Raw genomic sequence first — 14454 nt, 5'->3', positions numbered from 1 at the left:
AATAAATGCACTACACGGGAATGCTTTTAGGTACGAGAAATAAATCTGTAAGACTCTAGCCTAAACCAAGAAACATCCGTTCCAGATTCAATGAGGTCACAAGGTGAAGGAGAAGGGTTGATCTTAGGGAGGGAAGCGAAGAAGGTGTTTAAGATCAGAGTGTTGAATTATGAAGGTGTGGTTGTTTATGACTTGTGTATCAGAAAGTGATTTCTGTCTACTTGTGTTGATAACACTTTAGTCCTCCTTTTCGAAATAGATTGAAAATCTATTTATACAAGTCATTTGATCGCAACCCTGATCTCCTAGGAAGTGGAGGGAGTGAAGTAGTGGAGAAGTGGGTTTTGTACGAAAGGTAGTGATCATCGCGTCTCGGTATGAGGAATGACTGATCACACGTTCTCCCACTACTCTCATTACTTATAACCGTCCGCCTTTCCTGACACGTTCTCGTAATAGACGCGTTGTATGCCGCACGCTGTAAACCGCCAGACCAATACCCAGTAAGCATCCCCCAGTTTATGATTTGATGTCTCGAATAAGTGGGTCAAGTCGTGGGACCCGCCGCGGAGAATAACATGGTGCTATTAGGTGAAACAACTGAGTTGTTTATGAGGCCAATATAAAATATTGTATGTATTCGATGCATGTGAAGCATCACATTTAAGCAGCTCAAAATAATCGATGTGTATGAAGCATCGTTGTTTTAGAACCTGATTGAATAAGTCGCGGATAGGCGTCTTAAAGAAGATAGCATGATCGACCACCTTTGAGTGATCGTTTGAGAACACTACGATCAAGTCATTTCTTGGCCGATCGCCTCACGTGGAAGAGGGATGGCCGGTCTTCATAATGTTTCTTTGCTTGTTTTCGAAAAACAAATCCACACCATCCAACTAGGTTAGAAAAGTTGGATGAACAAGATGATTTGCGGCAGTTGTATACTGCCATCGACACAACTTTAGGGTTTAGGGAGCGTGTGGCCCTCCCCTCTTTGGGCGTGCGTTTCGGGGCATTGAGCCCTAGTTTGCATAAGCCGGTCAATCACGTGTAAAGGTGGGTCCGCAGTGATCCCGTTAACACCTTCGGGACCACTTGAATCTAGATCTATGCCGCTCGTTTAGGTTGGCGAATATGGATGGTTGTGATCAATCTGCGACAATTATGTACTGTCGTGACCTAAATTAGGGTTTTCAAAGTAGTGCGTTCAAGTTACTTTGGGAAAACGATTTAGTATGTTCTGGTCTTGCCATGGAGAAGTCGATCGTTCAAAGAATAAATTGGGCCAACAGTGAACATGTTGGCACTTCTTTGGTTGCTCGAGATGCGATCCAAGCCGTCTAACTAGGCCGGCAAAGATGGACGATCATGATCGATCTGCGACAGCTATGTATCGTCGCGGCCCAAACTAGGGCTTTGTTTACGACGCGTTTACTCGAGTTTGGGCAATCGATTTAGCGCCCTATAGGTTTGCTGCCGGCAAGTCGTTTGCTAAAGGGGAAAGCGGGGCCGCCAATGATCATGCTGATACTTCTTTAATCATCTGCAGGAATATCTAAGTCGTCCAACTAGGCTGGCAAAGTTGAACGGATATGTTAGCTTTTGAGACCGTTTTTCACGGTCTTAGCTCGTTTGAGCTTGGTTTTTACGCAGCGCAACCGCTCATGTTTGGATCAACGTTTGAAGCGCTTGTGAATGAGCAACATGGCGGTCTATCAACTAGAGGACTGGTGGTCCCGCCGGTAGTTGTTACGGTGATTGCATGGTCCTGCTAGGAGTAAGCTATGCTTGTTAAATCGTTCCGCCAAGTTATGTGGCCGTGATGGTTTCTGAGACCAACATTAACAGACTAGACTTATTTTAAGAAATAAATGTGTGTTTGATCACGCTAACTTTAATTAAAAGTGTGTGAACGTGTGGATCTCTTTGTCAGATAGATGTAGCTTGTATGAGTATTTTTTGTGCACATCCCAATACTAGCACTTCGGGAGATTCGTGCTACTCTGCTGAGAGTGAGCATTGATCGTCATGTCATGCCAGTACTGAGAGTTCGGCTGGGAACACACGGAAAAAATACAAGGAAAATCATGCATCAGTTAATAATCCTCGTTTAATTGGGGGCCTCTAAAAACAATTAGGGGCCACACACTACAAGACAAAAAGGGCCATGAAATAACAATTTGTGGTTAACCCTTATCCCAATATTTTTTAAATGTCCAAATTACCCCTAAATAATTAGTGTTATTTAAGTTGTTAAGTTAAGCTAATTAGTTTGTTTAAATTAAAATCAGATTTAGGAGTTAAAATTGGGGGGGTAGGGGGAGGGGGGAGTAGTTTTTTTGTGTGTTAAGAAGAAGAAGAGGAGTTTTTGTGGGGAAAATTATGGTTTTTAGAAATGAGTGATTGTAATGGAGGAAATGATGTTGGTGAAGCTTCAAATAACAAACATGATTGTGTTGATGGTGAGATTGTCTCAACTAATCCTATGGATTGGATGTTTAATGAAGAGATGTTAATAGAGGAAGCCATGAATATTGGTGCAACTAATCCTATGGATTGTCCTTATTCATTCTAGCCAACATTTAAACAAAGAACTTCTAAACAACATTCTAAAATCTTAGGAAAGCAAAATAATTTCAACAAACCATCCAAACCAAACCCCAAGTATCTAATGGACAAAATAGTTGCATCTAAGAAAAGTTAAGAAACATAAGTTCAAGTCAAAAGTAACATAAAACATAAGTTCATTTCGACAGCAACCCCTAGTACCTCCCTGATCGTCTAACTTTACATCTTCTATTAGGACCCTAATTTGCACAGCCCACTGGGGAACCACCATCTTCTCTACTGCCTTGTTCATCAAGTGGGTGATGGCTACCTTGTCCCTGTTCAACACGTTATTTTCCTAGTTGGCTACGTGTTTTCTTGGTCCTCTTATCTTCCTTAGCCAGCTCAGCAAACATTTTCTTTGAATTGGTATTTTCAACGTGTCTGCAGTAATCAGTGTACCGACGTTGCTTGTCAGGATCGAACACTTCCCCTTTGTCGGCCGAGCAACACAGTGCGTTTGCAAAAAGATTCATTTGTTCCCTCTATTTGCATTCAAATACAAATTCACATTAACAAACTTATATTTGTATGTAGATGACGATGACAATTACAATTACAAAAATAAAGACTCACCACAAGCTTAAGAATGGTAGAATCATCCTTTTCATCCTCCTTATCACCAACATCATTACCATCATCATCATCATCCTTATCACCACTACCACCACCATTTCCATCATCCTCCTCCTCATCATTATTGTGTTCATCCTCCTCCTCCCCAATCTCCAAATCCTCCCTACCACCACCACCTCGACCAGAACCACTGTTACCAGCATGACCATCATCATCATCATCATCATTACAAACGACCCTTCAACATAAATGACGACTCCAAATTAGATCATGATGATTCTCAAATACATAATGACGACTCTACTTCTTTTAGATAACGAACCTTCTAATTATTTGGACAGTAAGCAAGTTATTTATAACATAGATTCGTTAGATTCTAAAAATGGGTCGTCATAAGGAATCATTAATAGTTTATATATTAAAACTAACGACCCTTTCATTATTTTGGACAGAGAGTTAGTTTTATATAATATAGAGTCGTTTGACAATAAAATAGGTCTTCAACATGAATCATCATCGGGGTACTTAAAACATCATACTATTTAACCTAGGGTCGTTATCTCCCTCAGCATAAACATTAACGATTTTTCATAATATCAACATGCAGATGAAAAATCGTTAAGGAACAAGGACTTAGATTATGACGACCCTAGAACTGAAACTGCAATTTTGCAGTTGATTTCATAATATCAAAACGCAGATGAAAAATCGTTAAGGAATAAGGACTTCGACTATAACGACCCTAGAACTGAAACTACAATTTTGCATTTGGAAACCTAATTTTTCAATCAGAAAATCAAATCAAACGCAGATCCAAGTTAGATTAGGGGGTTATAGTTCACATACCTTTTGATTGGAGCCATACGTTTCTCCGATTCCGCCTTAGTACGTGCCATTTTTGTAGTAAAAGCTAATCGTGTCATGTTTGAAAGAAAAAAAGAAGAAAAAAAATCAGATCGTTAATGGCGGAGTAGGGAGCAGAGAGAGGAATAGGGGAGGAGGAGAAGATTTTTTTGTTTAAATAGGAAATGAAATTGGGGGCCTTCGGTTAAGGGTTGATAGGATTTTTAGTTTAGTTATTAGGGAAGGACATAATAGTATTTTCGCCACCTTTTGAACCCCCCTATAAATTTTGGTGTGGGAAACATATTGGTCAGGGCCCCTAATTGTTTTTAGGGCCCCCCAATTAAACGAGGTTAACAATGCTGGCATAAGATAGAATTCACAGAATACTTGGAATTGCTAGCACCATTCTGAATGGACTTCATCTATATACTGAGTCGTTCAATACATGTTTGATTAATGAGGTTTGAGCACTCATTACTTTCGAATGGCCTTTACTCCTTTGCAGGATCACAGCATTAAATATAGGGTTTTACGATTTTGACCCTGAATTAAAAACCACCATCAACAGTACCACCATCTCCCTCCAATCACTTTCATCATTCCTTGATGTCCTATTTCGAACTCTCTCCCTTCTTGAAGTATTTCCTCATTTCCGGATCCAAATTTTCCACATAAGGATGAGACCACTATTGATACTGTTCCAAGCAATTCTCATCCGCATTGGAAGTGCCATGAGAAGCTTCAAGCCCTCTTCTACTCATTTGGTTCACTACTTCGGATCGAGCATTCTAATGATCGATCAACGATGCTGGTTCATAAATCAATTTGACATATTTGTACTTAAACTGGGAGTTGGTTATGCTTCTTTTTAAAACGAGAGGCTTCAGGTACTCTTTTATGGACAATACCAATTTGACGGAGCGCTCTACGAGAATCTAAAATGACGAACCCAGTTAGATGAAACAGAGGTCCAACATAGATCGCCACATAAAAAAATACTCTATCACCAACTTCATCTTCTCCATCCTCATCAAGTCTCAAATATGGATCAAAAACCACATCATCAATTGTCAAAGCTTCCAGTGTTTTCCTCATGTCGACCATTTTCGTCTCTTTAGTCTTGTGTTGGGCCCCTAGAAAGGGGTATCTTCCACCTGTAGGTTTATCTAGAGCCAACTTCTTATCCCGAGAAGGCCTCAAGCATTTAAATGGTCGTAATCCCATCACTACGGAAAAAAAAAATTATAAATAAGATAAAAAAAAAATTATAATTAAGATATTACACGCAAAACAAATAGAAAAGTAAAAGAAAAACATTTGTTATACTGAAACAAAAAGATACCTGGATAAGAGCAATACATCCCACAGTTTGTGTTTTGTTTCACCTATAGGCTTTGCAAAGATCGTCCATCACACTAGAAAGGAAGGCATTGCCCCACGAGTACCTAGGTACCTCGTTTGTTTTCGGATCGAGACTGAGAGACTTTAACCACTGTAAATAACAAGCATTCACCTTATTTCCCGAGAAATCGGGAAAAAAGACGGTGCCAAGAGAGTGTAACAAGTAAGCTATAGCCGTATGTCTAGTTCTTGCTCCAATCCATCACCACATGTCCACTAGCAACCTTGGCGCCAGAATCCTCAAACTTCTCCCTCAGACGAATCATGTTAATATTCCTTTCCATCTTAACTGATTCTTGACGTTCACTCGCTATTTTGTATTCCCTTTTATCTCTAGGCAACACTCCGCCACCTATCTCAAACTCTTCTTCCGCTTCAAGTTTGCCCCACCGAAGACACTCTTTCGCCAAGACATAAATCTCTTCAAAAGGAATAAAATTGTTGAAACACTCAAAAACAGCTTTTCCTTCCAAAGCAAGACCGATAATTTGTTTTGCATCATCTGGAGTGATAGTCATCTCGCCGATCGGAAGTAGAAAAATCATGATTTTGGGCCAGAATCTTTATCTAAACCCACAAACAGTTACAACATCATAGGTATTCTGCAAATCCTCGATTCCATACCATAACCCCGAAGCTTTTACCAAGGCTACCACAGCTGGATGCTCTCTATCCAACGGCCATAACTTTCCTTGTTGGTGCTTTAATTTAGGGACCGCTTTATCGGGAAGCTACAACCAATAAAAAAATTGGGTTGTTACAATTAACAATCCATAATAAAAATTAAAATAACGAACATTAAATTTGATTTATTACCTTTACGGCACACACCCTAGCAGTCCATGATGACTGGTAACCAAACAAGAAGAATCAATCTTTTGGCTCACCTCAAGGTCTCCTATTCTTCTTGGGAGGGAAAAGCTGTGTAGCATCAATGATTTGTTTTTCTGAGTCTTTTGGTGGATACTTCTTTTTCTCATTCTTCTCCTCATTTATCACGCCTTTACTCTTATCAATAGCAGCAACAACACTTGTTTCGGCAAATTTTTCTTCTTCAATCTCTAAATTTGGTTGTTCAACAACCACATTTGCACTTCCTCCACCTTCACTTCCTTCACAAGTGGCAACTCCACCTTCATTTCCTCTACCTCCACTTCCTCTATCAGTGGCAACTCCACCCTCCATCTTCATTTACTCCACCTCCACTTCCTCCACCTCCGCTTCCTCCACCAGTGACAACTCCACTTGCATTCCTTGCATTTGCACCCAATGATTTTGTGTGACAAGGTTGCGGAGTCGGGACATTACAAGGTGTTACTTTTTGTGATCTTTTCTTCCTCCTTTCATTTCCTCTGTTTAAAGTTGATTGCATATCAATACAAACAAGACCAAAAAAATAAAAGCAAGTAAATACGGTTGGGAAATCTAGACATAACCAAGTCGTGACACAAAAAATGGCTAGGAAAAATTGACAGTCCTAGGCACAACCCAGTTTACGGATGGGACCTTTAGTAATCGACCATGACATAACACCAATAACGTCTAGGAAATAAAATTTGCGGCTTGGTTTCTCAAATTACGGATAGGAAAACCATAGCCTTAAACGCTACCGCTGGATTAATTTTCAATACAATAGAAGATACGGATAGGAATAACCTAGATGTGACAATTACGGATGGGAGTTTGAGAAATCGACCAAGTAACTGCGAGGAAATAACATTTTATGGCTAGGAAATAAAATTAGGATATGAATAACCTAAGCGTAAACAATTATGTTGAATTAAATTTCGAACACAAAATAATATATGGCTAGGAATAACCTAGCCGTAAACAAATTATTGCAGTTAGGATTTTTCAATTCCCGTCTATATTGTGCATGTTACAGCTGGGAGTTCTTAGTGATCCCAACCGTAACCGGTATTTACGGCTGGGAAAACAAGAACTCCTAGCCGTAAACAGTTTCAAAAATTGTTTTTTCATACCTAAATTTCGAAACCAACTAAATAATCATTCAAACGCTTAAATAAATAGTGGGTTTTTTCAATTCATACCTTATTGCAGTCATATCAGGAATCTCGGCGGCTGTCTCATATCCTTCATTCACTTCTTCTTGATTTTCAGTTTCATCTTCACTTTCTGAACTTGATTTTTCTGGTTCAGGAGGAGGTTGTTTCGAAGATCCTTCCTTTTCCATTGTCTTCACTATGGTTTTATACAATGGATTTAATCGATGATGAAAGTTTTTTGAATCGACGATTAATCGTCTCAAACGAAGAAGAAAACAAGAAAAGAAAAAAAGCAGAAGCAGAAGAAGAAGAAGAAGAACAAGAATTTCGGTTTAATGATTTTCAGTTTTTACTTTTATTAGATTAATTAGTTAGTTGAAGGGTAAAAGGGTAATAAGTTAAGTTTATTAAGGGTATTTTTGAATTTTTACATATATTAGGACCCTCATATCCACATCTTAGTTATAACAATCATATCAAGCCCCTCAAAACCAATCCAATTGCAGCCCAATAATAGGACTACTTATGTCATTGATTTCAGGAAGGAGGAAGTCGGGAGTCTAATCCCACCGTAAGAATTTATATTAAAAATGTCGTTATTTGCATAGTTGGTTAGGTTTGGTAGTTTTAACAATGGAGCCAGTATGACTGGCTGTGTTGGGGTAGGGGTCTGGATCTGACTTTCGCATATAAAAAAAACACTTTTATTCAAGCCAACCAATTATCACCTGCTCTATTATTTTCCATCTCATTCCCCACGTAAAGGCCAATTGCGTTGCATGTATTATTTGAAAGGAGCCTTTCGATACTAAACATAACCACTCTCTACCATTGGTTACTGCTATATAAGTGTATAACTTGGATTTAATTATAAATAATCATTTTACTTTATTAGGTATCACCGGGACCTTACGGCCCCGGTTCAACCTCTCATTTAAGCATACATAGTTTAGGATCACACAACAGCTCTGAAATGTAGCAATTCTGGTATGCACCAATAAACAGCTAAAATGGTTTATGCAACAGAACTATTTTATATAAAACAAATTCACATATCCTAGTAGTATTACTACTACATCTCGGATTGATCATGGTTACCATTTTTTCTCCATGGAATTAGACATCTTGAGAAAATTAGGACTCTCGCATCTCACGAGTAGTTATAATTTTTCTCATTGTACAGAGATTTTCTCCCTCCACATGCACAAAATTATCGGACATATGTTTCCGGTCCATGTAACAAAAATGATTTTCTATTAGATGTAGCAAATAATACGTCTTTCAGGACCACTTAGACCTTCATGAGTCGTTTAGGTCACTTCCTGATCACAATATTTAAAGGTGATCATGCATACTTAAAGATCACCAATGACGGAAATTAATAGTTTCCCGCCGGTTTTTGTAGTTTTAACTTAAAAATAAAACCAAATATGAAATCCAGTAGCGAGCCAACTTAAAATTACGACAATTATGTCCCTGAACGATGTTGGGTTCCTAAATAACAATTATGTCCCATGTGTATTCATCAATAGCACAATTACTTGTTAGATAATCGAATTCTTGAAACTTGGTACATCTTGTTCTTGACAATTGGTTGTCGTGAAAACTCTTGACACTTGGCATATTAAAATTATCAAGCTCCCTTCGGACATATCTGTCTTTAAATGATAATACAATTATGGTGTTAATGCTTGACATATCATAAGTATCTCCCTTATAAAGCATAGTTTGGACAACTTAGGCAAGATAAAGAGCGGCCAAGATTCATTCTTGGCAAAGCTAAATCCATGGCTCTGGTTGTTCACATCATTATTGAATCATTAATTTCTTATAATAAATACTTTATTAATGTATTATCATAAATGTCTTATAATTATCTTAATAAATATATTTTCATTAGATAAATAATAAATTTGTTAATAAAAAATCATAATAACTTTTAAAATTCTTTTCAACCCATTACATTTTTCTAAATATATTTTTATTAAATAGTTTTATAATTATCTTAATAAATATACTTTAATTAAATAAATAATATATTTTTAATAAAGAATCATAATGACTTTTAAAAGTCTTTTCAACCCATTACAGTTTTCTAACTAACTTTTGAATCACATCTTGAAATAAGTGTTTACGGAATACAACCTAATTAAACAAATATTTTAAACATAGCTCTTGGTTGGTAACTAGCAACAAGCTGGGCTCCAACACCTTTTTGAATAGCAATGCCTAATTTATGAAAAATAAAACTACCACCACCACTACTAGCATCATTGTTAACTAAACAATTCTTCGGACGCTTGAAAAAGCATAAAAAATCCCCACTTAATTCTCCTAAAGTAGAGAAAACTAAGACACCCAATCCATGACCGTGCGAAACACACTTGTCCAAATATTTGGTGTGTTTACGTGAGACCGCATTAGATATAGCTTTGTCAGGGATGAAAGAGCGAACTCCTCCACCGGTGAAGGGCGAGACACCTGTAACATCCACACTAGCTTTGTAACAAATATCAGTGATTACATCGCGAACATGGTCATGTCGAAATTAGGGATGACCCAGGTGGTGTTTATAAATTTATTTTTTAACTATATTTTTATTAGATAAATAATAAATTTATTAATAGTCACATATATAGAAATTAGGGATGACCCAGTTGGTGTTTGAGATTGGAGATGCATGGAGCCGGTGACGATAGTGATGGTGGGTTGCCATCTGAAATGGCTCACATTTAGAAAATAATGTCGTAGAATGTCTGAGAATTTTCAAGAATCGGAGATATATCTTTTCTGAGTCGAATGGGTTTCCATCTGAAATAATCTCAACGTTTTATGATATATTGGCTTAGATAAATGAATTAGTATTTATTTGTGTTATTCAAATATAAGAACATACGATGTAATGTGTACTGTAGAGTCCATTCAGAGTTTTAATCTTTTTGGACCATTTTAGAGTGGGACAAAATAAACAAGTATTCTGAGCTTATGGGACACGATTATTTATAGGAATAATGAGTTTGAGTGATGTAATTTTTTTTTGCTACATAGTTCGATGTTTTGGTTTTGCGCGGTCACTAAAATAAGGGAAATGTACAAGGGAAATACCATTTCAAATGATCAATAATATGTGTTTGTCTTTGCAAACTATAAAATATATCAAATATCGTTGGTTTTGTTATGAAAGAGGGCAAGAATAAACATTATTTGGGAGAATGTCAAAATATCAAACATACTGGAAAGTAATCATATATGAGTACATGATAAAAGATTTGTGGACTGAAGAGTAAAAATATATATTGCTTTTGTCTTCATTTTTCTAATCATAAGGAGAGTAAACTTGATAATTAACACATATTAAATTTAATATCCAAATAAAAATTATGCCCATGCCGTTTCAGCACGGGCTAAGCGCTAGATAAATCTACGCTGAACTAAAGTCTATGTAAGTAGTGGCCAAATTTGTTTAGGAAGAAGATAAATCCACGGTCTTGGTTTGCACAACCAAACTATTATAAATGTTTTATCAATTAGTATCCCATTAGTTTCTCATAATAAATTATTAATTAATTTTTCATCATAAATGTCCCCTTAATTGATCTAATAAATATATTTTTTTTATTAGTAAATAATAATTTTATTAAAAATTATATTAATAAATATTAATGGTGGTATTGGATGAAGTAGTGGGTGGTAGAGATATTAAAGACACAAAACTATTATGGCGGGTATTGGTCTTTCCCTGGTGGTGGAAGAAATACCGTCGATGGATGTTTTTAATGGTGGTGGGTGTTGGTGAATAATAGTGAACAATTACAAACGCACAACATTATATTGCGAAAGATACGGTTAACTATTTTTTTGCATGATTGGTAAGGAAAAAAACCAAATATTTCGTGGATGGTACCAGATCTTATAAGGCAATATCATCATATACCGCTGGATCACCCAAATAATACCAGATCAGACGAATCATGACTTTTAGTGTTAAATAAAATTGATTACAATATAAAAGAGAATTTAATAAAAACAAACCACATTGAGGACTTAAGTTCGTTCAATATAAACTTTTCTCATGACGTCTGTGATTAAAAATTAAAAAGCACGTCAAGTGGTTGGGGGTGGAAGCAACAGTGATGTGGGGGAAAGAAGTGGTATCAAGTGATATTTTAGATTTGGTGGGTGTTGGTGAAAGTAATATATTTTGTTAATAATGTTTCGCCACAAATTGGTTAACCTTATAAAGAATATAAAATGTGGTTGATCGTCTTAATGATAACATAAACTAGGTAAAAATATATGACAATTAAAATAATAACTGCAAACGAACTGTACAAATCAAAATCAGTACACAATAAATTAATTTATTACTAAGTCGCACGGTTATGAGACGAGTTATATCATAGCTAGGTGATATTTTTTTCATGTTTCTTTGTTCTGTATTATAGAACAAAGTTTAACTAAGTTATTTAACATAAAGAGAGATCTTGATTTGCCCTCCCGATTGATAAATCCACGTTCGTGGTCGATCCCCTGAATACACGCTTTAATTGGGAAATAATGCATTGCATATTCACTTTTTCCCATCCCAAAAATCAAAAACAAAGTGGAGAAATTTGATAGACTAAAATTAACAAATCTACATTCCCGTAGAACTAAACAATTGATTCTCTCACTCACATCCAGAAGAAGGAGTGGACTTAAAAACTTTAGCCCCCACTTTTGAGCAAACCTAAATCAGAAATAAATTTGGGAATTATAGATAGACTAAAGAGACAAAAGAAATTAAAACCAAGAACATGCTTTCGCTCAACCTTATTTCCTTGATGATTTGGTATCATCCTCGAAATCTTTAGTGCCTTAATTTATCAATTGTTTTTAGTATCATCCTCAAGATTTGTTTAGGGAGAAGATAAATCAATGGTTGTTTAAGTAAGTGCTTATAAGTGACATCTATGATTGAAAATTAGAAATTCATATCTAACGGTCTTAATCTGTGCACATCATTATTATCTCATTAATTTCTCATAATAAATATTTTATTAATCCCTCATGATAAATATCTTATTAATTATCTAAATGAATATATACTCCCACTCAATAGATAACAACTATGTTAATAATTACATCAATAGATATTATGGGTAATCAGGGTGATATTTGTGAGTGGCGGTGCATGGAGCCCGTGGCGGCAATGCTGCGGGTGAAAAAGGGTAGTTTTAATGGGTGGTTCTGGTGGTGGTATCACAATTAGTCAATAGTAGTGTGCAATGTTTATTCGATGTCGTTATGACACAAATAACATTATATTTTACAAGTTGTGCTTGATTTTTTAGGTGTTAAAATAAACTCGGTCAAATACAACAGAAAAAATAATAATCAAAATGTATGAAGAACAATTGTCACTTTAAACAATAATAACAAATGATTAACACCGATCAAAATAATTATTTTCACTTATTTTCGTGGCCGTGCCGTTACGGCACGGGCCAAGTTCTAATAATTATATATGTAATAGTTGAAACATGGAACAATAATAGGAACATCATCCATATTGATATAGCAGTTAAACATTCTTGACAGATTGGGTTGAAAGGAACAATATCTATGTAGTTTGTCTTACATAAATTATAGACAATTAAGTCTTTTCCATCATTAAATATGATAACGATAACTTGGATTGTCATCTTCTTTCGTAAATATAAAACATCATTTGGTTAATGTTTTAGTGGAGTCACTCCACAGAGTGATTTTCACATTAATTATGAGAGAGAGCATCTTTCTAAGTCAAATAATATAACATTATCTATGAATATTCATCTCCAGAAAGATTGTGGTAATTTCAATTGCTAGATACTTTTCCTAGGTATTTTCTAGATGTTTTGTTCTTGTATATGTAACTTCAATTGAATATACTTGTCAATAACGAAAAATAAAATCATGTTGTCTCCTCGCCTTCAACCATTGCAACTGAATTGTATAGTACTTTAATGTTAAAGTCCACAGGGTAATTAGTGGGCAACTGTAAATTGTGGGAAAACTATGTATAGCAAAATGAAACTAAGGTCATTCCCACAACGTCCAATATTTCTTCCAAGTAACAATTTTGCTTTTGGAATTTGAGTTTGAAATAAAGTTTTATGTATACTAAGATGTTTATCGACTGTTATTTTTTTAAGTAATGTGGTGTTTGTTAACAAATGAAAAATAAGCTAGAACAAATGGTGTCAAACGAAAATGTTCTTTTAAGTCTTGTTGTATAAAATTTACTAAAGAATAGTATTTGGCTAATTTTTTAAAACATCATTTTGAAAACATATAACAAATGACGCATTTAAAATATAACAAACAGCCTGATAATCTATGTTGCATGCCATTGAAAAGGCTAGTATGCATGTAGTTGTTATACTTATCGAAATTAAATTGAAAATTTGGAGACATGATTTTCCGAAAGTGAAATTGGATCCTCATGATTTTCCGAAAGTGAAATTGGATCCTTACTGTACATTCATGGTGTTTCTTTATCTCTTATCCTACATCTATGACCGATATGTAATACCCAATTCATTAAGAAAACATCACCCAGTTACGTGTGATTAAGATCCCTTATTAGCTTTATCAATAGCCATATTGCAGACCGGAAAAAAATTCTATTTTAGCTCCAAATGTTGTAGCTCATGTTCTCCCCTTACCTGCAGCTTCTCCACCTCTTGAATATGACCAATTACATACGTTCCTTGATTTCTTGTTTATATTCTTTCCAAGGTTATGTACTAAATATATCTTCAATCATCTATGTATATTTCAGACCTGGTAAAGTTAAATATCTTTATCTCATAGTCCAATTCCTTAATTATCTTTTTTTTTTTTAAATTTTAGAACCATGACAGAATACGTAATTTTTTATTTTAATAATGGTTTAGGAGACATGGGCATCCACATCCAAATAATAAACTTGTAGGAAATTCCACAAAGAAATTATATCGCCTCCCTAACACCATTTTCTTGCTTATCGTTATCT

General features: G+C 35.6%; 1 protein-coding gene across 1 annotated transcript; it reads right to left on the bottom strand.

Annotated features, from left to right (window-relative positions):
• Positions 1-2681: 2681 nt before the first annotated feature.
• On the bottom strand, positions 2682-4127 carry LOC113322452 (trishanku-like). The gene is made up of 3 exons (XM_026570535.1): positions 4030-4127; positions 3184-3421; positions 2682-3092 (listed from the first exon to the last, which is right to left on the bottom strand). Exons 1-3 carry the CDS (start codon positions 4104-4106, stop codon positions 2898-2900), a joined length of 510 nt encoding a protein of 169 aa, XP_026426320.1. The 5' UTR covers positions 4107-4127; the 3' UTR covers positions 2682-2897.
• Positions 4128-14454: the final 10327 nt, after the last annotated feature.

Source organism: Papaver somniferum, chromosome 11 (genome assembly GCF_003573695.1).
Source record: "Papaver somniferum cultivar HN1 chromosome 11, ASM357369v1, whole genome shotgun sequence".
Taxonomy (NCBI): domain Eukaryota; kingdom Viridiplantae; phylum Streptophyta; class Magnoliopsida; order Ranunculales; family Papaveraceae; genus Papaver; species Papaver somniferum.
Note: the sequence above shows the minus strand (reverse complement) of the source record. Positions and strands in the feature narration are given on the sequence as shown.

What these genes read in the sequence shown, in the direction of transcription:
- LOC113322452 (XM_026570535.1), bottom strand. Translation starts at nt 4,106, where the DNA reads ATGACACGATTAGCTTTTACTACAAAAATGGCACGTACTAAGGCGGAA. An exon ending in CGTATGGCTCCAATCAAAAG is followed by an intron (nt 3,422 to 4,029) that starts GTATGTGAACTA and finishes TTTATGTTGAAG; the next exon opens with GGTCGTTTGTAATGATGATG. An exon ending in CTACCATTCTTAAGCTTGTG is followed by an intron (nt 3,093 to 3,183) that starts GTGAGTCTTTAT and finishes GAATGCAAATAG; the next exon opens with AGGGAACAAATGAATCTTTT.